Consider the following 27,650-nt stretch of genomic DNA (forward strand, 5'->3'; position numbering starts at 1 on the left):
CCAAGGGCCAATGTGCAGTGAAAGAGGTGAAACTTAAATCTATTTTTAGAAAAACTTGTACTGAATTAGGTCCTGAACACACCTCCTTTTTGGAAGTTCACAATCACTTTTTCTGCAGCTCTTCCAAAGTGAGCAAGATGGCTGCGCTGCCTGACACCCTTCCACATACCTGAATCTACAGGGACCATTAGGCAACATCTCCTTAGAACAACAAAGCTGATTTTCACCAGCTGAATATCTGAATGGTGCTGAGGAGATAGGAGAGAGATGGTGAAAGTCCAACATCTTAACCAAAAAACTATCCTAAGGCAGAAGAGCTGAATTTAGTTCCTGATTCTGCTACAGGTTCCCTATGTGACTTTAGCCAGGTTACCTCATCCTCTGTTCCCCCTCTGTCTAACAGGGGTAATAATCCTTCTGTTCTCCCATCGTGTGTCCATCTTGTCTACTTATCTTGTAAGTTCTTTGGGACAGGGATTGTCTGACTATGTATGTACAGCACCAAGCATTGTGGAACTGTACATGCCAAGATAATATAAATAAATACTGGTGAACAGAAATGGGATGACACAGTCACTGCTCTCAGTTTGGAGAAGTTTCTTATGGAAAGATGACATCAGCGAATTTCATAGTGTTGTGGGGACAGCATGTTTTGAAAACAAATTTTCTTTAAAAAAAAAGTAGAAGAGCATTTAGTGGTGCAATGACAGTGCTGGAGCTGAAAATCTATTACAGGCCAGGTCCTCAGCTGGTGTAAACTAGTGCATTTTCAAGGATCCTTTTGGGCCTTGGGCAGCAGACAATAGCCATGAAGCAGTGTGCTTCAGCCATGCCCTCAGCAGCACCTCCACCCCACCATTCACAACCCCCCTGCCAGGGCTAGGAGCAGGGCTAATGTAGAGATTTGATGCCAGTTCTACAGCAGCCAGGAAGGACTCCTGCACTGGAGGGCTAATCAAAGGGCCATTTCTGCCAACTTTAAGACCCCTTTACATTGCCAGATTGGCATAAAGAGGCTTTAGAATTGGCCCTAGGTTTCCAGGACAGGCAGAATGTGATAGCAAACCCTCAAACCAAAGAAGCAACCAAGGTCCATAAGCAGGTTATTTTATTCTTTGCACATTACAGTGAAACAGAGAAGCTAGCTCATACACATAGCAAGCGAGCCCTTCCCCCCCACCCCGCAATGTGTGCTTTCCCTAAGAAATAACTGCTCTCTGATCTGGGATCTGGCCCTTTAAATCTGGGAGAGACTCCCACATACAACCCTAGCGTGGCCTTTGAATTGAGGAGTTGTGGATTTGGATCAGAGAGAGGATTTGGTCCAATCCCGCTTCCCCTTCCAGGTTTTGTATGTAGTTGCGATGAAGAATGGCAGCTGAAGCACCTGCAACACTGGCACAGCAAAGCCGGCTGTATGATAAACATCATTGGTTGGAGAGGTGATTTGTTTCATGGAGATGAAGTGGAGGGCTCTTCCCAACTCACCTGCCAGCAAAAAAATATATACATAAAGTGCCAATCCCATGGGAAAACTCCAGTCAACTTCAATGGGATCAGGACTATTAAGGAATAGTGCAGAGTCTGAAAAATTCAGCCAGCCTCCACTGAAGTGACATCAGGTGCAGGAAAATAACTTTTAAAATGTAGACAAAGCCCGCTCCCTTCCCCCATGCACAGGTAAGCCATAAAGTAGCAGTTTATGGAATCATAGACTATTCGGGTTGGAAGAGACCTCAGGAGGTCATCTAGTCCAACCACCTGCTCAAAGCAGGACCAACACCAATTAAATCATCCCAGCCAGGGCTTTGTTAAGCCGGGCCTTAAAAACCTCTAAGGGTGGAGGTTCCACCACCTCCCTAGGTAACCCATTCCAATGCTTCACCACCCACCTAGTGAAATAGTGTTTCCTAATATCCAACCTAGACCTCCCCCACTGCAACTTGAGACCATTGCTCCTTGTTCTGCCATCTGCCACCACTGAGAACAGTCAAGTTCCATCCTCTTTGGAACCCCCCTTCAGGTAGTGGAAGGCTGCTATCAAATCCCCCCTCACTCCTCTCTTCTGCAGACTAAATAACCCCAGTTCCCTCAGCCTCTCCTCTTAAATCATGTGCCTCAGCCCCCTAATCATTTTCGTCACCCTCCACTGGACTCTCTCCAATTTGTCCACAACCCTTCTCGGGGGGGAAGGGACCTAAAATGGACACAATACTCCAGGTGTGGCCTCACCAGTGCCGAAGAGAGGGGAATAATCACTTCCCTCTATCTGCTGGCAATACTCCTACTAAAACAGCCCAATGTGCCATTGGCCTTCTTGACAACAAGGGAACACTGCTGACTCATATCCAACTTCTCGTCTACTGTAATCGCCAGGTCCTTTTCTGCAGAACTGCTACTTAGCCAGTCGGTCCCCAGCCTGTAGCAGTGAATGGGATTCTTCCATCCTAAGTGCAGAACTCTGCACTTGTCCTTGCTGAACCTCAGATTTTTTTTGGCCCAATCCTCCAATTTGTCTAGGTCACTCTCGACCTTATCCCTACCCTCCAGCATATCTACCTCTCTCCCCAGCTTAGTGTCATTTGCTGACTTGCTGAGGGTGCAATTCATCCCATCATCCAGATCATTAATAAAGATGTTGAACAAAACTGGAGCTAGGACCAACCCCTGGGGCACTCTGCTTGATACCGGCTGGCAACTAGACATGGAGCCACTGATCACTACCCATCTAACCAGCTTTCTATCCACCTTATTGTCCATTCATCCAATCCATATTTCTTTAACTTGCTGGCAAGAATACTGTGGGAGACTGTATCAAAAGCTTTGCTAAAGTCAAGATATATCACATCCACTGCTTTCCCCATATCCACAGAGCCAGTTAACTCATCATAGAAGGCAATCAGGTTGGTCAGGCATAACTTGACCTTGGTGAATCCATGTTGACTGCTCCTGATCACCTTCCTCTCCTCCAAGTTCTTCAAAATGGATTCCTTGAGGACCTGCTCCATGATTTTGCTGGGGACTGAAGTGAGGCTGACAGGTCTGTAGTTTCCTGAGTTCTCTTTCTTTTCTTTTTAAAATATGGGCACTATAGTTGCCTTTTTCCAATTGTCCAGGACCTCCCCCAATCGCCACGAATTTTCAAAGATAATGGCTAATGGCTCTGCAATTGCATCAGCTAACTCCCTCAGCACCCTTGGATGCATTAGATCTGGACCCATGGACTTGTGCATGTCCAGCTTTTCTCAATAGTCCTTAACCTGTTCTTTCACCACTGAAGGCTGTTCATCTCCTCCCCATACTGTGTTGCCCAGTGCAGCAGTCTGGGAGCTGACCTTATCTGTGAAGACTGAGGCAAAAAAAGCATTGAGTACTTCAGCTTTTTCCACATCTTCTGTCACTAGGTTGCCTCCCCCATTCAGTAAGGGTCCCACACTTTCCCTGACCTTCTTGTTGTTGCTAACATACCTGTAGAAACCCTTCTTGCTGCCCTTCACATCCCTTGCTAGCTGCAACTCCGATTGTGCCTTGGCCTTCCTGATTACACCCCTGCATTCTCGAGCAATATTTTTATACTCCTCCCTAGTCATCTGTCCAAATTTCCACTTCTTGTAAGCTTCCTTTTTGAGTTTAAGCTCACCAAAGATTTCACTGTTAAGCCAAGCTAGTCTCCTGCCATATTTGCTATTCTTTTTGCACATTGGGATGGTTTGTTCCTGCACCCTCAATAGGCTTCTTTAAAATACAGCCAGCAATCCTGGACTCCTTTCCCCCTCATATTAGCCTCCCAGGGGATCCTGCCCATCAGTTTCCTAGGGGAGTCTAAGTCTGCTTTTCTGAAGTGCAGAGTCTGTATTTTGCTACTCTCCTTTCTTCCTTTTGTCAGGATCCTGAACTCAACCATCCCATAGTCACTGCTGCCTAGGTTGCCACCCACTTCTACTTCCCCTACCAATTCTTCCCTGTTTGTAAGCAGCAGGTCAAGAGGAGCACGGCCCCTGTTAATAGAGGCTGTTCTAAATAAACCAGAAATGTCCACTTCCAGTCAAAGGTTGTGGTGTCTCGTGCTGGGACTGGAGCAGGGTTTTTTTTTACCAGATATAAGGCTCCACTTTTCCTTCCAGACAAAGCTTCTGGATCCTTTCCCAGTAGAGGTAACGGAGCCAGAGGAAATTCCATGCAGTTCTAACTCTCCGGTGGGGATGGCCCATCTGCACTGACAAGATTTCCACACAGGTTTTGGTTTGCAAGCTTCCCCAATTGGATAATTACCCAGCGCATTCCACAGTGAGTGATGCATGGAGCTTGCAAAGAAGCAAAGGAAAGGGAACGTGAAGGTGCGCAAGTTCTAGGAGACCTGAGATTCTCCCTTGATTTGGATGCAATTGAATCTCACTAAGACTCCCAATGCCGTTCTCAGATGAATTAAAACAAGCATGTGTCACTGAGGGGACAAAGCACCTCAGGAGCTACAACAGACCCAGGTGGATGCAACTTTTGGATGCTGGTATTGGAACAGAATAGAGGATCTCTTACCATCTTGGTTCTAGTAGTGACAGTGGACCTGGACAAACTAAAATTTTGAGTTGTGGGGCTGGGTTTTCTTGTGCCTTTAATCCATCTCCTGTACTCCTCTCTCACCTGGAGAATAAGGGACATGGTCACTATATTATGTAACTAACACCCTCAGGACAGGCCACTGCTAGGCCCGTGAAGTCACTGGGTGGCTGATGAGGGGCCGTGGGCATTACCTGGCGATTGAGGAGACAGTGCACCAGGAAGATGAAGGCTCCCTGCAGGCTGTTGACAATGGTGAATAAATACGCCATGACCATTTTTGCTGAGCCAATTTGAAAGAGACCAAGACTCCATGTGCAGCCCAGAATGAATAGTTGGGCGATAGCTTTAAAAGTCAGTAGCCTGGATAAAGGCAGATGGAGAGATCCCGTTATTACGACCCTATGGTGCATGACTGAGTCAGGGGGCTCAGAGCAGTGGGGGGGGGGGGGAAACAGCTGGCACCCACTTTACTGTGTCCTAGGGTTACTGTCAAGACAAACACAATGGCAACTTACGCCAATGAATCCGAAATACAATTTTGTGCCCAACCATCTCCCCCCCAACATACCTTCCCCTCCCACAGGTGGCTCTTCCAAAGCAAATGGTTCATCCTCTCATTACGTGCATGCCACATTCTGAATGTGCCCTAGAACTTACTGCAAAAGCCTCACTGATCTAGCAGTATCTTCCGTACCATTACTTCCACTGACTTCAGCGGGCTTTGGAACAGACTGCAACTGTCATCTCAATATCCATCCAGGGACCAACATGATGCACATGGCAGAAAAGTATGTCCCTCGATGATCTTTTACTGCTATAGACCTCTCCTCTCTCCTAACCTGACCCTTCAATTGCCATCCTGGTTGTGCTGTGTCTAATATAAGGTCCGATACAGCATACCCTTATTCATGCAAATTGTCCTTATTTTGGTAGATGGTCCCATGATGTGACTTGGGGTTTATCAGCTCCTTGGGCCATGAGACTGTTACTCTCTCATCAAACAGAAGGTTGCCAAGATAACCTGGAAACCCTACAGTGGCATGTGCTCAGCTGTATGGTAGCTGCAATCTGTTCTGAATCCCACAGGAATTCCCATACAGGAGGCTCACTGGACCCTTCTTGTAGATGTAGTGCTGTCCTACCTGGTGTCTTTGAGAGTGGACACATCTTCATTAAGGGAGGAGAGTTTGTCTTTCAGGATCCAGAGGGTTACAAGAAAAAATGATAAATTTATCTGTGGAAATAGCATGAAAGATTCCTTGTAAAACATGCTAGCCAAGGCCAGTCTCTCTGGGAAGAGATGGCTGCAGAGCAGTGACTGCTCATCAAGTGGGTCATAGACCATTCCCTGCCAGATCCTGGTCCCAGGCCCTGCAGGGAACTGTTGGCATAGGCAGGGCTGCAATGCATCACATGTGATCATACAGCCAGAGGGCCACATTCTGCTCTTATCTGAATCTGGAGGGACTCCACTGATTCCAGTGGGGTTTGCAGTTATTCCAGATTTCGAGCTGTGTGATTTGGCCCAAAGCTTCTAGATCCTGTCTCTAGAGTGTTCCCTTCAATTCTGAGGCTGAAATTAATTCTTAACCTGCTGCCTGAGATGGGCAGGAATCTGCAAGGATATTTGCTACTTTTATCTCTTGCAACACATCCATCCTCAAACTCCCCACACTGCAGCCACCTTCCCTTCCCCCATCGCTTGGGTTCCGTACCAGCCAGGGCAGACAACGCAAGGGACAAAACTATCCTCATTCTGGCAGAGGTCCCATTTGCTTCCATGGCAGTATTGCATGAGTAATGACATATTACAATTACTATTAATCATATTACGGAGAGAAAGATTAAATGGGATCTTATAGGACTCTCATCTTAAATTCTCTGGGAGATAGTCTTCTCTTGGCTCCACTGGAGTCCACAGGGTTGCAGAGGTGAGAGGAGAATGGGGCCCTGTGGTTCTGTGAGGTACCCACCAGGATTATGGCACAGACTGGTCCCAGGAAGCTCCAAATAAAGCCTCTCTTCAGGTTGAGCCAGCAGCTACAGGGAGGATAGATGTAGAGGTACAGTGACATTAACACAAATTCTTACTAATTTTGGCTGCTGGGGTAGAGAAGCAGATTGTTCCAGGGTAAATATAGATTCAAAGGGAATCGCTCAAAAGTTCTGGAGTGTCTCAAAACCACATTCTGATTTTAGAGGGCCTGAAACCAGCGGAGTTACTCCAGATTTACACTAGTGTAAGTGCTCTAGTGCTCAGATACTACAGTGACTGGCACTGAATAGGTGTCTTCATGGAGAGAGAGAAACAGGAGCAGGGTCTGGACAGCTATGTCCCATGGTGCTCTGAGATGATGCATCCCATTGTAGAGAAGTTCAGGACCCCTGGATGATGCAGGACACACAGAGGTTTGGTGGATTTGAGGGGAATCGTCAGGACTTTGTACAAAGCACTGAGGACATTTTCCTGCCCACCCAGTAGCACAAAAAACAGCCAGGGATCTAGAGTCAAGCTGGCTTATGCCTCCATCTTCATCATCACTAGTGACTCTGAGCCATGGGAGGCATATTATTGGGGTGCACTTTAACTACACTCCTTGGGGGCTCAGTGTTACTGGTGAGTGGGGAAAGGTCCCAACTTTGGCAGTTACATTGCAGGTGGATTTACTAGTGAAAGACCTCAGCCAGAATCAGATTTGGTGTACCCCGGTGCAACCACATGGAAGTCACATCCTGACTCCCCTTCGGGATGGACTTGGCACTTACTATTGGGGAGTTCCATAGCCATCTGAGTTGAGTGCTGCAGAAATAGCCACCACCAGGGCTGGGAATCCATAGCCGAACAGGTATATGAATCTCTTCCTGAACCGGCTGGCGCTGGTGTAATTCACGACCTTCAGGTTCCTGACGGTGAGGAAGAGGTGCAGCCCCTCCAGGAACATCCAGCTGAAGCAGGCCAGGAAGAGGTAGTGTAGGAAGCCAGCAGTGACAGCACACGCCACCTGAGGACAGGACGAGAGAGAGCTCTGGGACATTGCTTCTGGGAAGGGAAATACTGAATTTGGAGGTGGGAGGATTTTTGAGAGGGTCACATAGGGCTTTTTATTAACACATCTCTCCAGTTACGGCGCTCTCCCAGAGACAATATGTTCTTCAGTCTATGGGGGGCTTGTCTAAGGGCAAGCTGGCTGGCCCTTTCAATCATTCAGAATCCAGCCCGGTCCTGATCTCCACTCAGAAAAGATGGTTTCTGGGGGTTGTAGTTCCCAAATGAATCATGGAAATTGTTGGATACTGTGAGGAATCCTAGGAAAGGGAGCAGGGACATAAACACGTTCCCGATTCTCATAACAGGGAGAGACCTGGAGGGTGTAGGTTCTCTTCTCTATCTGCTTCAGGGTATGGGTGTCTTGCATCTGCCCATCAGTCTGGGGACAGAGAGGACAGGCAGGGGACTGTGACTCTGCAACTTGGGGTTCCTTTGTCTGAATGATAAAGGAAGGAGCCAACAAAGAAAAGGGAAGGACTAGTTTCACCCATAGAGATTTCTTTTGGAGGGGAGAAGATAATTATTTCTGTGGGACTAAAGAGCATGGAATAAATGTTACCGCCCAGCTGAGGGTATAAAAAGGTGCTGAGGTGAGGGGAGCTGTAGAAATGCTGACAGAGGATCTGGACACGGCTCAATTTTCAACCAAGAATAAAAGTGGATAACAGACCCGACTGCCAGTGCGGGTCACCGCGGTGAGGAAGAGCAGGTGGGCCAGGAAGAGGCAGAGGCAGAGCTGCAGGTGGAGGGAGGTGCTGACATTGCGGATGGAGCGACACAGGAGGAAGGTGAGGATGGCGAGGAAGAGGCACAGCAGAGAGAGGGTCAGTCCCACGTAGGTGACGATGGTCAGTGGGTCACTCTCCTGTAACACAACAAAGGGAGAATCACCAGTGAGCCCTGTGACGCTATACGGAATATGGGTGACCATTTATATTATGGATACTAATATTACAAAATTGCAATGAATCTTACAAGATATGGCAGTAGAAAAGTTATGATTTGCTAAGTATGATAATTTTGTTTATATGTATGTATCATCTTTGCATCGTGAGTTATAAATGTGAGAGATATGCCTGTGCTGTGTTTCTGGGTGACACCCCTAGACGGATTGGCATCAGCACTATCCAGTCTGTTTGATGGCTCATCAAGAGTAATCAGCTATACCACCGTTTCTCAAACTGGGGTCCATGGGCCCCTGTGGGTCCACGAGCCCTGCTGACCAAGTCCTCCACCTCCCTCCCAGTGCCTTCTGCACACCAGGGAACAGCTGTTCAGCCACATGCAGGAGGCGCTGGGAAGGAGGGGGAAGGACGGGGATAGGGATGCTTGGGGGAGGCAGAGGAAAGAAGCAGGGAAGAGGAGGAGCAGGGGTGGAGCTGGGACTGGAAGAGGTGGGATGGGGTCTTGGAGGAATGGATGGAAAGGGGGTGGGGCCTTGAGCTGTGCAGTGGTTTGTGGGTCTGCGAAAAATTTTAAATCAAAATGGGGATCCTCGGGTTGCTAAAGTTTGAGAACTGCTGAGCTCTACAACGAAGCCATTGAGAGAAGCCAGGGGCTATGCCCAGGAGTCAGCAGGACATGTAGGGACTCCAAGTACCTTTCCATGCCCATGTGCTGTGAGCTTGTGTTTGGGACAGAGGAAGTACAAGCCACATGGAAAAGGATAGAAAAAGGCAGCTGCATCACCTCCATTTTGTCTTCAGTCCTGCTTCTCACCTCTGCAGTAACTTCTCTACAAACGGAAGCTTTGAACAAAGGTCTGATAGACCCATCTAAGCTTTGGGTGTGTTCCAGAGGGACTTTACAAGCCAGCAAACTCACCAACGCTGCTAAGAACCTGATATATGGACCTTGAAGCCATATGTATCGGATTGCTTTGATCATTTAACAGCTCTCTTCTCTTTTTTTTCTTTTCAATTATAATAAAACCTAAGTTTTAGATACTAAAGGATTGGCTGGTCGTGTGGTATTTTGGGTAAGATCCAAATGAATATAGACCTGGCAATGTGACTGCCCCTTTGGGGATCAGAAGAACATTTTGTTAAGTGAATAGAGTTTTAAGTAACTTCTCACTTTACTGGACCTCTCTGCTGATTGGGAGCCAGAGACTGGAATGCAATCAAGGGAGCTGTGTGAGTTCTCTTTTACAGCTTCTTGATAACCAGTGTGGGGGATCCAGAGCACAGACTGACTGGTTGGTGATTCTAACTACAGTGTCAACTACCAGTTTTGAGGGAATCTGCTCTCCTTTTGCAGCCTGCCATGACCTTGGCATTGTCAGTGTGGGCTACTCTAGGGACCTCGGATCACAACCCCAGCCCGGCCCCCTTGACCCTGACCCATCCTGTATGGCCACAGATTATACCCTGACGTTCCGACTCAGTGTTCATTCAGCAAAATTCCCACTGATTTTGCTCAGATCAAGAGCTCAGAGTCCAGCCCTTTGATCTGAGTCTGACAGTGAGATACCTCCACTCCGGTGTGACCCATAAGAAGTGCGAAGCTCGAGAGATGGTCACAGCTGCAGATGGTGTGAGTGCTGTTCGTGTGGAGAACAGTGCAGCCATCCTCAGCCCAGGTGCCTTTCCCAGCGATGAATTTCCAGTGAACGCAGCGAGTCTCTTCCTCCTCTTTTATTGTCTGGAAAGAAAAACACCCCATCATCATCCTCACTGGATCCTGGGGAGAACACTGTTTCTTTTGTCACACATCTCTAATAGACCATCATAAACCTGAAATCACCAACGGCTTCATGGCTCTCATTGTGCTGCACGTAACAGCCATTTGGGACTTCCCATTGGCAGTGGAAATACAAGCGAGATCTTCCAGCTCCAATAGCACAAGCCCCCGATCCCAGAGCTAAAGTGGTAATTTCCTTAACTGTGAGCACTGTGGGGTCTATGACACACAATTGTGCAGTTCCAATTTGAGCCATTAAAAGGCATTCACACACCCGCCCACAAATACCCACATGCACTCTAGCGAGTTCATCACTTTATCAAAGACGGCATCATCTCATGCTGTTTCCCTGAACTATAGGGCAGAGTCTCCCAAACTGTGGGGTGCACCCACCTAGGGGGACACAGAGGAACCTTCAGAGGGACATGACAGGTCCCAGATCAGCCCCCATGGGGGGCAGAGAAGGAGCACCACCCAGCCGCTCCCCACCAGCTCTGCTCTGGTCCCACCAGTAGCCACATCCCTGACTTCCAACCCCATGTCTGGCACCATCCCCAGCTTCAGCATGGCTCCACTCCCAGCCCCAGCCCCTTGCAGCTCCATTCCTGGCATGGCCAGGGGCGGGGCTGGGAGTGGAGCTGCTCCTGGCCATGGACTTGGCTGTTGGCCCACACAACAGCCTGACTGATGCTCTACTCCCAACCCCAGCCTCGTTCCCCGGCCATGGCTCTGGCCCTGCTCCCATCCCCAGACCCACCCCCAGCTGCATCCCCAGCCTCAGCCTCCTTACACCTGTCTGTGTCCTGCCCCACCTCCCTCAAGCCGCGACCCCGCTCCTGGCCCTGGCTCAGGGGAGGGGCGTGAAAGGGTGGGGGGGAGACCCTCAAAAGTTTGGGGACCACTACTATAGGGAGTTGTGTTCCAATTATTCCTGCTCTAAGGCGTGAGCCAGGCACAGTTGTTACTCCTGAGCCTTTTACATGATGAATCATAACCCAATCAGGCTGGTGTGAACCCTATGTAACGTCCTCCACCAAAACAGCCCCCGTGTCAGGGCTGAAGAAGCTCCCTCTCTTTCTCAGATAACTGTTTCTCAGTCCAGAAAGGCAACAGAACTCAAATGCCCTGCACGAGATGCACCTTTTAAGTGACCAGCTGGAGCCCCGGGCACAGAGCAAAGTAAAAGGATCGACACTCACCTGTCTATGGCGCAGGGTGAAGTTCACAGGTTTGAGGAGGTTCGTGGGCCTCCCATCTCCAACAGCCCCACTCACCACCCTGGAATTCAGGTGAAAATTCCTCAATTTCTCATCAGTCATTAGATCTCCCTCGTCGAGAAATCTCTTGTTAAAGATGGAGCCCAGGGTGGAGTAAGAAATAAAAGCAACAGCCCAGGAATCTGAAAACATGAAATGATGCCTCATCATAGAGACAGGGACACTGAGACAAAGAAAGAGCAAGCCAGGTGCCAAAGGTCACAGCGAGTCTGGGGCAGAGCTGGGAACAGAACCCAGGAGTCCTGGCTGGCAGTTTGAGCTTTAACCAATAGAATATGTTGCCTCCTCCCTCTTCTTCTACAGAAGCCCTTCTGTGCTGGAAACATCCAGAGTGCTCTATGCGAGTGTGATTCCTGAAATGCACTAACATACATTAAAGCCCACTAGGGAACCTTTAGTGCACACTAGTAGGGTCTATGCAGACCAATTAATGAACAGTATGTTAGTGCCCCCACACTGCACATTATCCAGCTAGGCAGACAGCCCCAGGTGAAAGGCACTGAGGTGAAGCCATAGTTTTTCTTGGTTAGGAGAGGCAGAGGGGTTGGTTAGTGAGGAGCTTTCCCTGGTGCTAAAGAATTAAGAACCAGTCCCAGTCAGGTCACACTGCCCTGCAAATTGCAGTAAAACTGGTAAATATCATCCTGGTTCCATTCCAGGAAGTCACACACGTCAACCTGGGGCCCAGCTGGGCTCATCATCAGGACGTCATGTGTTGGGCCAATGGCTCTCTGATCTTTCCATTCTCTGGACCAATTCACATGCCTGTCAAAGCTTCTCTCTCCTCCCTGCTCCTCCCATTGCTCAGTTTTCATGCTGAGGGACAACCAGGAATGAAGGGCTCTGAGAGCTCAACGGCCTGAGAAACACTGGCTCAGCCAACAAGGTCCACACTAGTGTCAGGATAACAGAGGCGAGCGAACCAGCCTGGGGCACGGGGCAGGGGAGAACTAGGGATGGGGTTTGGTGTCTAGCTACAGGGGCGAGTGCCTGCAGGGGCGGCTCTAGGTATTTTGCTGCCCCAAGCACGGCAGGCAGGCTGCCTTCATTGACTTGACTGCGGGAGGTGCCTGGTCCCGTGGATTCAGCGACACGCCTGTGGGAGGTCTGCCAAAGCCACGGGACCAGCGGACCCTCTACAGACAAGCCGCCGAAGGCAACCTGCCTGCTGCCCTCGTGGCGACCAGCGGAGCGCCCCCCGTGGCTTGCCGCCCCAGGCACGCACTTGGCATGCTGGTGCCTGGAGCCGCCCCTGAGTGCCTGGGAAGCATCAGGATGGTACCTTCTGTGGGTGCTTGGGTGACCGTATCGCAATGAATGTCCATTTTCTCCTCTTGAGCTCTCAGCCTGAAGACCTCATCACAGGGACCTGCAGCCGGCACAACGAGGAGCGTCTCGATAGCTGGGGAGGGAAATGGCAAAGCCTCTTGCTGCAAGGGCAAGGCAGGTTTGGAGCTCCACTCTCTCTGAATCCCACCAGCCCCTCCCGCTTTCTCCTCACCTCCATTTCTCTGTGTTTCCCTGAGCCCCTCTGGCTGACCTCCTATGATCCATCGTCCCTGAGTCCCCATGAAGATGTCACTGTGCCAAGAGGCAGAAGGCAGCTTCTCCCTGCTGCCTCACCTCTGCGCTTTAGCAGGGGAAGCAGCAAGAAGGGGTATTGCTGGGGCAGGGAGTGAAAGGAGGATGCAATGGCAGCTGCCTGTGGTGACAGGAGATTGGCATCGCTTTTAACACCCTCTCAGGCAGCTGCCATTGCTGCAAAGCCCCAGGGCTGGGCTTATGGGTGGCGGGGAGCATAGGCCGGGGAAGGCTGTGCCTCCCCAAACAGCCTGGCATGGCTCTGCCCATGCTCTGCCTCCAGGTCCCCTCCTACCTGCTTCCAGTTCCCTTCCCGCTCTTCCGTGGCTGAGGGGCTGGGGCAGGCAGGCTGGGGCCGGTGCTCACAAGGCCCAGGGCTCGGAACCCTGGGGCCAAGGCCATGCCCTGTCACGCCGCCCATCCGCCCGACGCTGCAGTTGGGGGCGCTCCGGCTGGAGCAGCGCGGGTGGAGAGGGGTTTGCTCTGGGCTGCAGAGGAAGAGAGGGAGTGGAAGGGGAGGGGTTGGGCCCTGGGCAGAAAGGGAGGTGCCGGGGGCTATCCTCTCTCAATGGCTCATTCACCTGCCACCCATGGCTGTGTTATAAACCCTGAAAGAGCAGCAGCGAGGCTCCAGTGGTGTTCTGCATTGAAAAGAGTATAACACCCTATCTCACAGCCACCACCAGGCGATGCGGGAGCCTCCCGTATTCCTCACCCATAGACTCTGTTGTCACAGTCTGGGTCCTATTCTCCGGCGACTTCAAAGCAGCTGTCAGTGCAGCTAGTTCCACACTCTGCAGGAGGAACGTCACGGCGGAGACCACTTCCCCCTTGCTCTCGTTGCCACCAGCACTGAGGGTGGAGCTATTCAGGAAGGAACCAAAGGGACGAGCAACTTCCTGGGATTGGGAAAGGAACATCCTGAGAAGGAGGGAGGATTTCAGTGGTTCATGAGCCACATTCTTCAGACTCCCAGGGGAACAATGACCCTCTTAGGGACATACGGGTTCATAGTGACCTTCCCCACTCGGAGGGACTGCAGCATTCTCAAAGAGGGAGCCCTTTACTGAGCGAGTGAGTTTGCTGAGGTTTGCTCATGACTCCATTGTAAGCTGAAGCCAGGGTCGGGCTAACACCCTGTGTCGTTCCCTCCTCATCCCTGGTCCCTTCAGTGTACGTGCCAGAGAACTTTGCAGCAAATCACCAGGCATCTAGGTTCTCCCTGTGTTGCCCCCGGAAGGAATTTCGATCTTCCTAGGACCAGCTGGGACAGAACACAGATCCCTTGCTAGAGAGCATGCACATGTGCACACACACCCCTGAAGAGCAGCCACAATTCCCCCCAAAGTGAGACTGCTACTCCTGTGCTCAGGGCATTTGCCCATAGAGCGCCCACACCCGTAGGGGCAGAACCTCTGACCTCCAGCGATACTGCTCTGTCCTCTGCATACATGGTCTCCAAATTCACTAAGGTTGAATTCATGAAGGAGCAAAATTCACTGTTGCTGCCCTGCAGAGCAATCAGAGGAAATGGGTTATTTCTGCAAGCATGGAAACGCCACCCAAAATTAAGGTCAATGGTTCCACAGAGTGATCTTGCTTTGACCTATGGCTGGCTGGCCGTCCCACTGGAATGCCCACAGATTAAGACATGTGAAGGCTCAGTGTGGTGAAGGCCCACAGACATGCTGATATTTCACATAGTATTGAAGCTTTCATGCATATTAATGAATTTCTCCTTCCCTTCCTCACGGGGGTTTGTAAGGATTATTTTGCTCCTTCTACAAGTGGGGAACCGATGCACAGAGTGACTGAGCAAATTGCCCAAAGTCACACAGTGAGTCTGGGGCAGGGATGGGAACCAAACTCTGACTTTCTGTATCCCTGGCTGGTGCCTTAACTGCAGAACTCTGATGTACAGTGGGGGTGTCACACACCTAAGCATGATACAGTCAAGTTTTCAAAAGCACTTTCTGTTGCACTGATTCTGCTCCCACTGAAGTCAGTGGTAAACCCTGGATAAGCTGAGAATCCTCAGGCTCAAAGTTTTCTGTGTGCTCTGTGAAAACCCTCAAAGCCCAAATAAACCCCTTCGACATACCTGCAGAAATACATCTTTACACATCTCCAATTGCTCTTTCATCTGTAGAGTCTCAGTCTGGGATTTAAAGGTAACATCTAGCAACAGAAAGAGAGGCAGGACAATTACATCAGGTCAACATCTGCGGGGCTCAGGTTTTCCAAACTGTCTTGTGACTTGAGACATCTTAAAAGGGCCCTGACTTTCAGAAGTGCTGAGCAGTCACCCTCTGACAATCAGGCCCCTTCAAGGTCTCAGGTTAGGCAACCAAAATCACAAGGGAATTTTGAAAATCTTGGCCTAAGTGACACACCTAAGGCCACACACACAGGGACTCTAAGACAGAGCTGGGAATGGAAGCGTGATCACTTGAGTCCTAGCCTAGCATTTTAGCCACAAGGGGCGTCCTTTCTTCCTACCATAATACAAAGTTGATGATCTACTGAAACCCAGCAGGTGTTTTCTCCCTTTAACGCCATTGATCCCTTAAGCCCTGTCTATCTGACAACTTTCAGCTGAGTCTGTAATCAGTTAGCAATACATTCGGCCCTGAAAGCCTGGTGTGTGTCCACACATCACTTGGTTAATACTCGCTTAAGCTTTGCCTGTGTATCTCATTGATCAGTGTGTGTTATGTGTCCTCTAGGGGCTGGTCCACCCAGGGTCTGGTTCTGCTACAGCTCCTAGCTATGGGAGCTCGTACCATAGTGGGTCATGCAGTTACAAGGTCAGATACTATCTCTTGGTGGGGTGGATCAGGGCCAGCTCTACAGTTTTCGCCGCCCCAAGCAACGCGCTGAATTGCCGCCCTGGGCGGGGGGTGGGGGAGGGGCAGTCCGTGCGCCCTTAGGGCGGCAGGCGCGTTTCCGCGGCAGCACAATTCAGCGGCAGCTTCTATGTTTAGCTGAAGCCGCCCCGGACAGCTGAACATAAAAGCTGCCGCCGAATTGCCGCTGCCGCGGAAACGCACCTGCCGCACTAAGAGCACAGAGACTGCCCCCCCCCCGCCCGCGGTGGCAATTCGGCGCGCTGCTTGGGGGCAAAATAAGGGGGACTGACACCCCTTGCAGAATGCCGCCCCAAGCACCAGCTTGGAATGCTGGTGCCCGGAGTCGGCCCTGGGATGGATTAACTATAGTGACAGAAAAAGCCCTTCCATCACTGTACCAAGTGTCTACACTACAGTGCTACAGAGACACAGCTGTAGCGCCGTAGCTGTGCTGCTGTAGCTTCTGTAGTATGGACATAACCTGAGTAACTGTGGCTAGGGGTGGCCTAGGATGGCATGTTGGGCCAAATTCTCAGCTGGTGTAACTCAATGGAGCCCTGTCAGAATCAAACAGTCTTTACACCAGGCCCATGGTTGCCTTCCTAGTTGTGACACTGTTTTCTTTGCAGCGTGGACACAAACTGTGGCCAAAATCAATTTAAAACCCATGTTACTCACTCTTCCTGCAGGAACCCGGAATCCCATAGCTGTCCATGGTGGCAGTGCCAACACTCAGGAGCGCAAATGGAGAGCTGGGATGTTCCACGGCATGGGAGCTCATGGCAGGTCCAAGCGGACGCATGCCCCAAACGAACTCAGTGCCAGGGACTCGGTTCCACACCACATCCCTTAGAGGCTGATTGTCTAGGATGATGGCACCAGTCTCTGATGTATTGGCCACCATCAAGGCAAAGTTCTCGAAGTCCTCCTGGGCATTTATAGAATACATCCGGCAGTAACTGGCAACATCTGGAACATTCATCAGGAAGGCGTGGGAGGAATTAGGGACAGCTGCGCCCACGCTGTAGAACACCACCTGGATGCCCACATTAGCAGAGATGGAGACTGGGATCCAGGGCTTGACAGGACGCTGGAGTACACTGCCTCCGGCTAGAGTAACAGTCTCTTGCTGTTCCCCTAGTTGATACAACACAGTTGTGTTCTGGGAGGCAGTGATGTAGACCGTTTCATCTACTTTCTGCCAGGGCAAGGGAGGAATGATGTATGTTGTACCCCAGCTGCAAACTGGTAGGAGCTGCTCAAAGACATGGTTGCATTTTGTGTTATTACAAAAACACACCTGGCCAACCAAGACGGCCACTGGCTTTTCTGAGACAATCCTGGTGCCAGACAGATCTGCTATGCCTTGTAACTGGATGCCTTGGAAAGCGCGGAGCTTAATTTCCAGTTTGGTGCCAGTGGAGTAGACCTGTGTTAGGTAATGTAACTTGCCTTTCACATGGACCTCCACCGAGTTGCAGTCTTCGTACGTCATAACAGAGAACTCTGGGTAACTATCTAAGGATTGTGCAGAGGGAGTCACTATGTAGTGTTCATTTCCCAAGCTGGAGACAGGATACAGCACAGTGGTCTCAGGGCTCACATGTTTGTTGCTGACAGACACTACTGAGATATCTTTGTCAGCCTTGACTAGGACCACCTTGGAGAACTTGGTAGAGCCCTTAATTCCCACTGACTCTGGTAGCCTGACCCGCACCATCTCTCCCTGATTTACCATAATCTTCTCCTCAAACCTTCCCCTGTCACCCCTGTAATTGGAGATGGAAACAGACACTGAAGTGAAGGCAAAGTAGCCAGTGATTTGCACTTCAAATTGACTAGAGTTCCCAAAGTCTGCCATGTAGGAGGTGATGAATTCTCTTCCCAGAGTCTCCGTCTGACATGTGCCTGCAAGGGAAAATAGCAATAAAACATTGAAGGTGGAGAGAGGTACTGGCAAAAGGTGGATAGAGTAAAAGGGACTGGATCAACTTTGTTTAGGCCAAAAAATAAGGCCCGGTAAAAAAGAAAAGGAGCTTGAAAATCTCAATGCAGCTAGAAATTTTCCACATTATATTTTTTAATCTAAATGAAAATAATTTTTATTAATAGAAAACATTATTTTAAATAATGACAAAGCACAACTTAGACAGCTTAGAACCCAGAGACCTTGGAACCAAACACCACTTCGGGGAATGTTCCAATCTGGATCAGAACTCCATGATTGTCCCTGATCTCTATAATGGTTCAGAACCAGAATCCTGGATCCAAACACTCATGGAAACACAGAAAAACTTCAGATCCAGATGCTCACTTAATGATTTGGGCTCAGCTGTAAGAATAATTGTTTGCCCATCCCTAGCACCTCCTGTTTAAGCTCAAAACATTTTACAGACAGACATTAAATAATTCTCAGTCCCACCAGGAGATGGGTCAATATTATTGTCCCCATTGCACTGAGGGGGAAACTAAGGCACAAAGAGGGTTAGGAGCTTGCTCAAAGTAACCCACAAATCAGCAGTAGAACTAAGAATAGAACCCTGGTTTCCTGACTCTCAGTCTCTTGTGCTCTAACCATTAAAACCTACAACCCTTCCCAGCACTGGGAATAGAACTTTAGTCTGGTGTGTTGATAAGGGTAGGCGCCTTGGGCCTATTGGTCTGCAGTGATAATAAAACCCTTTTGTACTGTTACAACATTAAACACATAAGTGTGGTTTGGGGTTTTGTGTCAAGTTATCACTGGCACCTTCTCCTGTTGCAACCACCCCTGTTAAATATATATATACAGAGAGAGAGAGAGAGAGAGAGAGAACCTTTTCTTAAACACACATAAGAAACAGATCAATAAAATTACAATTTATAAAGTTAAATAAAACTTTTATTTAATAAGTTTCCTTTATTTCCCTTTTAATTATATAGGGCCAGATCCTCAGCTAGTGTAAATCAGGGTAGCACCACTGACTACAACAGACCTTTGCTGATTTACAACAGATGAGGATTCTGCCCACTACCCCCAGCTGACATCCCACTGGGTGCTTTATAAAGAGATCCAGAAACATCGTATCTCCCAATAAACATTTTATCTTCACTCCCAGAGCTCTCTCTCTGCCCTGAGTGGAAAGAAAATTAAGGCCAAAATGTAATACAGCTTCTCAAATTTCCACTAGCTGAGAATCTGGCTGTCCAGCTTCAGGCCCTTTAATACGATCAGTGAGGGGAGATATTGTGAAATGCTGGGCCTCCTTCTCCTGTCCCTTACACCATATGGCCACCATTGATTTCACTGCATTTCTCCTGATTTACATTGATGTATGTGAGAAGAGAATCAGGCCCATCATTCTTAGCCTCAATGGGAGCTGGCGGCAGGGCTGGATTTAGGGGCAAGTGACCCTGGTAACCACCTGGGGTGCCAGGCTTGTGGGCGGCAGGCTTGGGGTGCTGTATTTGTTGTTAGCAACAAAAGGGAAACCCAAATGTCTGAAGTAAAATGTTTCAGGTATTCCGCATGTGGATTAATTTTTCATCAGCCTCCTAGAATGTTCTGAACGTTTATAGGAACTCATGGAACCTTCCAGATTTTCTGAGAACTACATTTTTCTCCAGCCTCTAAGAATGTTGTCAGCCACTCCCTCGCGACTATACAAGGAGCAAGAAATCATCTAGGGATGGCATCTTTCTAATTGCACAAAACCGAACACCCTGGCCCCACCCCTTTCCCAAGGCCTCATTGCTTCCCCAAGGCCCTGACCCCACTCATTCCAGCCCCCCTCCCTCTGTTGCTCTCCCCCACCATCACTCACTTTCACTGGGCTCGGGCAGCGGGGTTGGGTGCGGGAGGGGGTGAAGGCTCCAGCTGGGGAGTAGGGCTCCAGGGTGGGGCCAGAAACCATAGGTTCAGAGTGCAGGAGGGGGCTCCAGACTGGTGAAGGGGGTTCAAGGTGGGGGCTCTCGCAGGGCGTCACTTACCTCAGGCTGTTCCCAGTCGGTGATGCAGTGGGGCTAAGGCAGGCTCCCTGCCTGCCCTGGCTCCATGCTGCTCCCAGAAGTGGACGGCTTGTTCGGCCCCTAGGCAGAGGCACAGCCAGGTGACTCTGCGCATTGTATGCTGCCCATGCCCACAACCACCACCCCCAAAGCTCACATCGGCCACAGTGCCAAGCCAACGGGAGCTGTGGAGCTGGCACTGGGAGCAGCAGCAGAACGTGGAGCTTCACTGATTGCTGCTGCACCTATGGGCCAGACGTGCTGGCTGCTTCCGGGGAGCTGAGCAGAGCCAGGGCAGGCAGGGAGCCTGCCTTAGCCCCACTGCACCACCGACTGGACTTTTAATGGCTATGCGGAGCCACCAGAGTCTCTTTTCAACTGGGTGTTCTGGTCAGAAACCTGATGCCTGGCAACCTTAGTATCACCAGTTAGTCTTATGAGACAAGGATAAATCATGCATCAAAATCATGAAACGGGATGCAAACGCAATAAAAAATAAGGTATTTAAATGTTTAACAAATGGAGGAGGGGAGGGTGCACCATTTGGTCTAGGGCCGGCCCTGGCTGCCGGTCCTCAATGCCTCTCAGGATTTAGCTCCATTTGTAGGATTTCCCAGTGCTTCTAGTTTCTACATGAAATTGATCGTGATCTCCATTCTCATTTCTTAAAGCTTCTTAAAGGGGAAGCTGCCAAAAGGACAGACCCAGAGTTACTGCTACTTCATTCTCCCTCGCTCCTTTCTGACAGACCTCCAGGTACTGCAGTCCAGTATGTGAAGTCTCTAGCTACTGTTTTCTGGGCCCACCTATGGCTTTTCAGTATGGCCTAGTGACACTATTAAAAGTCCTCTCAGTGGGACATGGCAGCAGAAAGAGGTTCTTCTCCACCATGGGACAGAGTGTAAGCAGACGAAAACTAGAACACCCTGAGGAGTGACAGAGGGAGAAAGAGGGAGTGAATGACTAAACAAACACAGAGAAGGAGGAATTATCCCTGACACCCAAACTTTCTTCTTCTTAAAATTCTGGGTTTTCCCTTCAGGGCCTGTTTAGAACCTGAGCTGCACCCACCTCTTTGGGCATTCCACTGCTCCTAGTGACCGGATGCAGTGAACCCCAACATTAGAGTCCAGATAATGCTGCTGAGAGCTGCCAAGCCAATACCAGCTTCATTGCAGACACTCTCTATGGGACTCACTTATTACAGACACAAAAATTTACACAAGGCATTATGCTTCACTAACCTGAGAACTTACCAGTTGTGTTTGTCCTCTGGGCACTCGCTGGTGGTAGAAACCAGAACAGTCCAAGGAGGAAAAACACTTGAGAGAAGATGAACAAAACTTGTTTAAAATCTAAGATATGGCAACAAACAACACAGGGAGATATTACTAAATAAAGGAGTCTAAGTACCTTTGTATGAGTCTGACCCTAATCTCAGTTACACTGGTGTAAATTTGGAATGACTCCTTTGGTTTACTTTGATTGGAGTTACCCTGGATTCATCCTGGGATTTAGGAGATCAGAATTAGGATCAGGGCACTGGACCTCATTGATGTGGGGAGAATGGAAGCTAGGAACTGGATTTTTCCATTCTAGTCTCATCCTCTGATGCTCTGTAGGAGGCAGCTGGGAGGCTGGAGTCTGAGTGGCTTCTCAGTGCCCTGGGGCAGGTGTCATGGATTCACAGGGTCTGGTCTATGTGGCAGCCTGTAACCAGTCCCTTTGGAGAGATCCCTGTAGGGTGCTGGGCCCCAAGGAGCTACACAGTTCCACAGGGGCAGACCCTTGGCTCCAAAACTAGACCTTTGGGTGCCAGCAACCCCCGTCATTTTCCATGGCTCCCTGTAGTAAGTCCAGCAGAGCCAGACTCCAGTGGGAGGTTTGTTCTTTACTCCTTCAGGGAACAACGCTCTCAGTGAGTATTTGCAGTAATGCCAGGCAGCCTTTTCAAAACAAGGTAAGAATGTATTAGCCACCTGGCCCCCAGAATCTGACAGACCTTACTTTAGCATAGAGAGGCAGAGGTTAGGACATGGTCCATGCTGACCAATGCCAAGGCTCGCATGAGCCAGGCTGCTGTAGGAACAAACAATCTTGGCTCTCTCTCACTGTCTCTGTTCCTTTAGTTCCAGGTGTGTTTCCTGTGCCTCTGAAAGCTCAGCTCTAAATCCAGCCACCTGTCACCTTTCCCCTTTGTTCTCTTGCTCAAGGTGTTTGGTTTGCTGCCCTGCAAGGGGCCGGGAAATCTCCTTCCTCTCAGCTGTTGGTCACTAGGAGTGAATGTCCCGGCCACTGGGGTTTCCATTGTCTTTTCCAGACCCTCCATTCACATGTGTAGATTTTCTTTACTTAGTTTGTTCATGACTCTGGTGCCCAACCACACTGCTGAGTCAAATACCACATCACTTCCCTTTACGCTCAATGCACAGAAATGCAAAGGCCAGAGGGAAACTGAAGCATGCACAGGAATCATAAATCATTACCAACATTCACACAATCATCACACATGGCCCTTGTCATTTTGAGTTCTATCAGATAGAACCTTCTCCCATTTGTTCCTCGTGGGTCAGCAAGCCCAATGCTAAGCAAGGAAGCAAACACATGCCCTAGAGAGGAGCAAGATGCACAGTAAGTTTGCAGGAGAGCATGTATCTTGCTAATCTCTTTAGCCAACAGTGGGCGCTGCATCTGCTCTCTGTCCACATGTGAAGCTGAACAGGTAACAGAATGTCCATCTACACCGCGCAGCAGACTGCAGCAGCAAGGCTCAGAACCCAGCTTGACAGACCTGGGCTCGTGCGACTGTGCTAAAAGTAGCTGCGTACACAGAGCTTCTAAGTTGTGGCTTGTTGTCAGGCTCAGAATCTAGGGTTAGGGATGGGGCTCAGCTGGTCCAAACCACAACTTAAAAGTGCTGTCTACACAGCTATTTTTATCACGGTAGCACAAACCCAAGTCTGTCAAGGTGGGCTCGGAGGTCCCTGCCACATGTTATAGTTACTAGTTTAGAGTTTGATTTAGTTCAATGGCTAGCTAGGTTGATTATGGATAGGGAGGAGATTGTGATATTATTGGTTGCAATATGATGCTTTGGGGAAGTTTTGGCAGGATGAACTTAAAGTTTTATGGTAAGGCATTTTGTTTATATGGTGATTTTTTTTGGGCACTAATGAATTTTACATTGTTATGCTGTAATTAATTGTTTGATGAGTGCTTTTTAATTTTTTAGGGTTTATTTTATACTGGATTTGATTACAGCTATTTTGGTTTTATTCATAGGTGCTTGCTTTATTTTTAGAGTTGTTAATTTGCCCTTTTTATATATTTTAATAGGGGCGTGTTGCAATTTTTTGGCACTTTTATATTTGTTGGGGGGGGGTTAGAATATTTGGTTGGTGGTGGCTTTTATATTTATTTTTTAATATTTCTTTTATTTATATATGAAGTAGGATTGATTTACATAGAGCATTTGAACAGAAATATTAAATTGCAATGCAGAAGAAAACAATCATTGCATTTTTTTACTTATTTTAAAATGCTAAATTTACAACAAAGTGGTGACCCGAAAGGTCTGTTAATGCTTTGAAATTAGCTTGAAACACAGATTTTGGCTGATGCATTTTTACTTATGGCATTTACTCAGTAGGCCATTTTTGCTTTTAGAAAGGGTGGCTGGCAGAATATGGTTAAATTATATATTAATATGTTTAATGCACAATTTTTATTTTAAATTATACAAAATATAAACATAAAATTTTATTAATACATAAAATTACATAACTACATAAAATGACTACTTTTTTTTAAATTTAAGAACAATTTTCAAGTGGATTATATTTTATATAACTGTTTTATAGCAATATACTGAGAGGCAATTTGAACTTGTGGTTGTAAGTTAACAAACTTTTTTGTTTAATAGCACATACAACACATTTTTAGCCAGCAAACAGAGGACGATATTAACACAACTACCAGTGGGTAGGGACTAGCCTATAACCTAACTTAGTTTGTTTGCTATTATTTTTATGTTAGTAGCATTTAGTATTTTAACTTCAATTTAGTTTTTATTTAAAACAGTTTAATACATTTTTGGGAGCGTTTTTTTTAGGCTACTTACTTTTTTTGGCTGCCGGGCAAATTTAATAACGTTTAGTAGTTTACATTGAGATAGTATTAGGGCACTGGGTTTTTATTGCACTGCTTTTTATAGTATTTAGGAAAGGTGTTGCAATGGCTTTTTTATAGATATATTTAATTTTATAGAACACACAAGTGCATTTAGCTGGGCTTGCATGCTGGAAGTTGATTAAGACTTGCTAATCATTATTGAATTTTTAAAGCAATTAATGTTTTATATATATATATATGGTAATTTTATTTTATGCTTTAAAAATTTATTTTGTTTTTTTTTTTATTTTTATTAACAGATAAACGTTTTTATGCAAAATTTACCTTTAAATGTGCTTGTATTATTTAAGGATTTTTTTTTTGTTAATAGACTGGGGGGAGGTATTTTTGATTTCTTGCAATATTCCATTTTGTAATAACAATTAAAATGCTTATTTTTTTTTGCTTGATGCAGTTTTTTTGTAATATAATATATAACAGTGCTAGCAACAAGACAAACACAAGACAAAACACAATTTTTGTTGTGACAGTAAATTTGTGGTATTTTGGGTTGCTTTTTAGCTGGTACCAGCTTTTTCTGATTTTTTGAAAGACAAAAAGAACATTCTTACCCCTTCTGGCATGGTAGACTATTGCTTAAATATTTTTTTATAAATATTTTTGCTGATTGCAGCAAAACAGAGGAATTACCCTTATACTTTTTTGTGTTTTTGTTCTAAGGCAGGCCAGGTTTTAATGGCTTTTACTTTTTAAGGGCTTAGGGTGAATTATTTTACTGTTTAGCTATTAAATTTAAGAAGTGGTGTACTTCAGTTGTTTTTGTTTTTTTTAATACAGCAGACTAAATTGTAATTTTATTTTTTTATTTTTTATATTTTTTTTGCTGTGCTAAGCTTTAAGTTTATTTACAGGTAATAGCTGAGAAGCCTTACTATATGACTTTAAAGATTTTTTTAAAAAATCATACGTACTATACATTGTTATGGGGTTCTTATTAACATTATGTTTATCCTAATGTTTAATATTAAGAATAAATGTATTAAAAGTATTTTGTTATACTATGCCTTTTATGTAGACTATTTGTTTTTGAGACCAGTGAATTTAATGTTTTTTTAAAATTTTCCAAAGGCTTTTTAATTGAATTATATTTGGGGGGGTTGGTTAACTAAAAGGTAGGGGTGTTATGCACATAAGCAGATGGTTTTGTACTTGTTTTTAGGTTTAAGCATTGCATACACAAAAAAAGTATTTTTATTATATTTAGGGTTAATTTGTTTTTATTTTTAGGTTTGATTTTTTATTTGAAGGGTTATAATTTGAGGTTTTTTGGGGGGGTTGCATTAACACAGATGCTGTTTGGCTTGCTTTTGGATTTAAGGTCACTAGCAGAGTTTAGAGACTTTGTTTTAAAAGAGACACGATCAACTTCCACTAGAGTTTTGATTACTTTTTATTTTTAACTTTTGCTTTCAAAACACACAGCGATTTGAAAAAGAAAACACAACCTTTGGGGCCTTAATAGGATTTTAATTAAGTAGTATGCTTTGTTTGCCTTTTTTTGTTTGTTTGTTCTTTTTACTTTTTTTTACAATATACCGTGTACATGTTCTGGGCAAAATGCACATATTTTTATAGTTTAACTTTTATAACATTATATTAGCCATATTAATTTTTACTTAAGGTGTAACTGGGTTTTTTTGTTTGTTTGGTTTTTTTTGCACTTACCAAGTTTTATGTACTTTTATTAAAGTGACAGTTTGATTATGCAGAGCCACCTTAAGGCTCAGTGGGTTTTAATGTTGCTCTTTTTGTTTTGTGCACCTTACCCTGCTGTTGCTCCAGAAGGGTATACTATTTTTTTTATTTTTTATAGTAGCTTTTATTTGCTATTTTGTTACCAAAAAACAAATTTAGATTTTTATTTTATTTTGGTGGGGGAGGTGGGGAGGTTGACTGCCTTGCTGCAGCCACGACTTTGGTCTTTAAAAAGATATTGAACTTTATAAAGCATTGAGGTACTGTACCTTAAGGGTTAAATGCTAAATACCAAAGCCAAACAGCACTAGTTATTTGTGTTTGGCAAAAAGTATGGGTTAGTTTTGCAGTTCTGAATTAAAGATTCAAATGGATTTTAGTGGTATTATTTAAAAATAAAACAAAACCAATTTCTTTTAATTTTACAAAACAAGAGTTTTACAAAGTAGGAGTATTGATTTAGGTCTTTAAAACCTTACATACAGTAACTCCTCGCTTAACGTTATAGTTATGTTCCTGGAAAATGCTACTTTAAGCGAAACAATGTTAAGCAAATCCAATTTCCCCATAAGAATTAATGTAAATGGGGAGGTTAGGTTCCAGGGAAATTTTTTTCACCAGACAAAAGCCTATGTGTATATATATATATATATATACACATACACACACGCACACACTCTCACAGACTCACACACACACACACACACAGAGTATAAGTTTTAAACAAACAATTTAATACTGCACACAGCAATGATGATTGTGAAGCTTGGTAGAGGTGAGGTCAGAGGGTGGGATATTTCCCAGAGAATGCCTTACTGCTAAATGATGAACTAGCACTTGGCTGAGCCCTCAAGGGTTAACACATTGTTGTTAATGTAGCCCCACACTCTACAAGGCAGTATGAATGGAGGGAGGGGAGAGAGCATGGCAGAGAGAGATGGAGTAGGGTGACCAGAGGGCAAGTGTGAAAAATTGGGACGGGGGTGGGAGGTAATAGGTGCCTATATAAGAAAAAGCCCCCAAAATCGGGACTGTCCCTATAAAATTGGGAACTCTGGTCACCCTAAGACAGCGACACACACCAGGTGTGTGAAAGAGATGCGCATTGCCCTTTTAAGTACACTGAGCCAACTCTAAGTACATTGCCTTTTTAAGTAGATCAGCAAGTTGAGACAGCAGCTGCTGCCAGCAAGCTCCCTCCATCCTGAGGCCTGTCATACTTCCCTCTCCCTTCTGTGGAGATAAGGTACAGAAGCGGGGGGAGGAGTGGGGAGAGGGGGACACACTGACATTAGCACCACTTGTCACCCCACCTCTGCACAGCAAGCAGGAGGCTCCTGGCAGCAGCACATGGCAATGGGAGAAGGGACAGATGAACTGCCCAGCAATTCTGTGCTGTAAGAAAGGGAGGCGAGTGAGGCACTTGCCTCAAGTGCGCAAAGCTGAGGGGTGCAGAAAAAGACAAATTAAGTTTTTTAATTATTATTATTTTATGAAAAATTATAAATCACATAATAGGCACATTGTGTCATGACAAATGTACAATGGAAATGGAAAATAAATAGAATACACCCTACAGTAATTATAAAGCCTTGGTTCTCAAACTGGGGGTCACAACTCCTCGGGAGGTCGTGATCCGGTTATGTGGGAGGTCGCAAGCCCCAACCCCAGCGCGTGCCTGCAAGTTGCGAGCCCCGACCCCTGCACCGGGCTGTGATCCCTGACCGCAACGCTTGTCTGTGAGCCTCGACCGCTGTGTGCATCTGCGGGGCTACGAGC

General features: G+C 46.9%; 1 protein-coding gene across 1 annotated transcript; it reads right to left on the reverse strand.

Moving 5' to 3' along the window:
* Nucleotides 1-1,284: 1,284 nt before the first annotated feature.
* Nucleotides 1,285-17,898, reverse strand: LOC120390922 (adhesion G protein-coupled receptor E3-like). Its single transcript, XM_039513992.1, has 14 exons — nt 16,677-17,898; nt 15,251-15,327; nt 14,570-14,659; nt 13,865-14,048; nt 12,851-12,970; nt 11,491-11,690; nt 10,082-10,252; nt 8,280-8,474; nt 7,327-7,562; nt 6,534-6,600; nt 5,703-5,794; nt 4,752-4,920; nt 4,537-4,641; nt 1,285-1,488 (listed from the first exon to the last, which is right to left on the reverse strand). Exons 1-14 carry the CDS (start codon nt 17,857-17,859, stop codon nt 1,453-1,455), a joined length of 2,925 nt encoding a protein of 974 aa, XP_039369926.1. The 5' UTR covers nt 17,860-17,898; the 3' UTR covers nt 1,285-1,452.
* Between the last annotated feature and the right edge of the window lie 9,752 nt (nt 17,899-27,650).

The sequence above is a fragment of the Mauremys reevesii genome, linkage group 25, assembly GCF_016161935.1.
Source record: "Mauremys reevesii isolate NIE-2019 linkage group 25, ASM1616193v1, whole genome shotgun sequence".
Taxonomy (NCBI): Eukaryota; Metazoa; Chordata; order Testudines; family Geoemydidae; genus Mauremys; species Mauremys reevesii.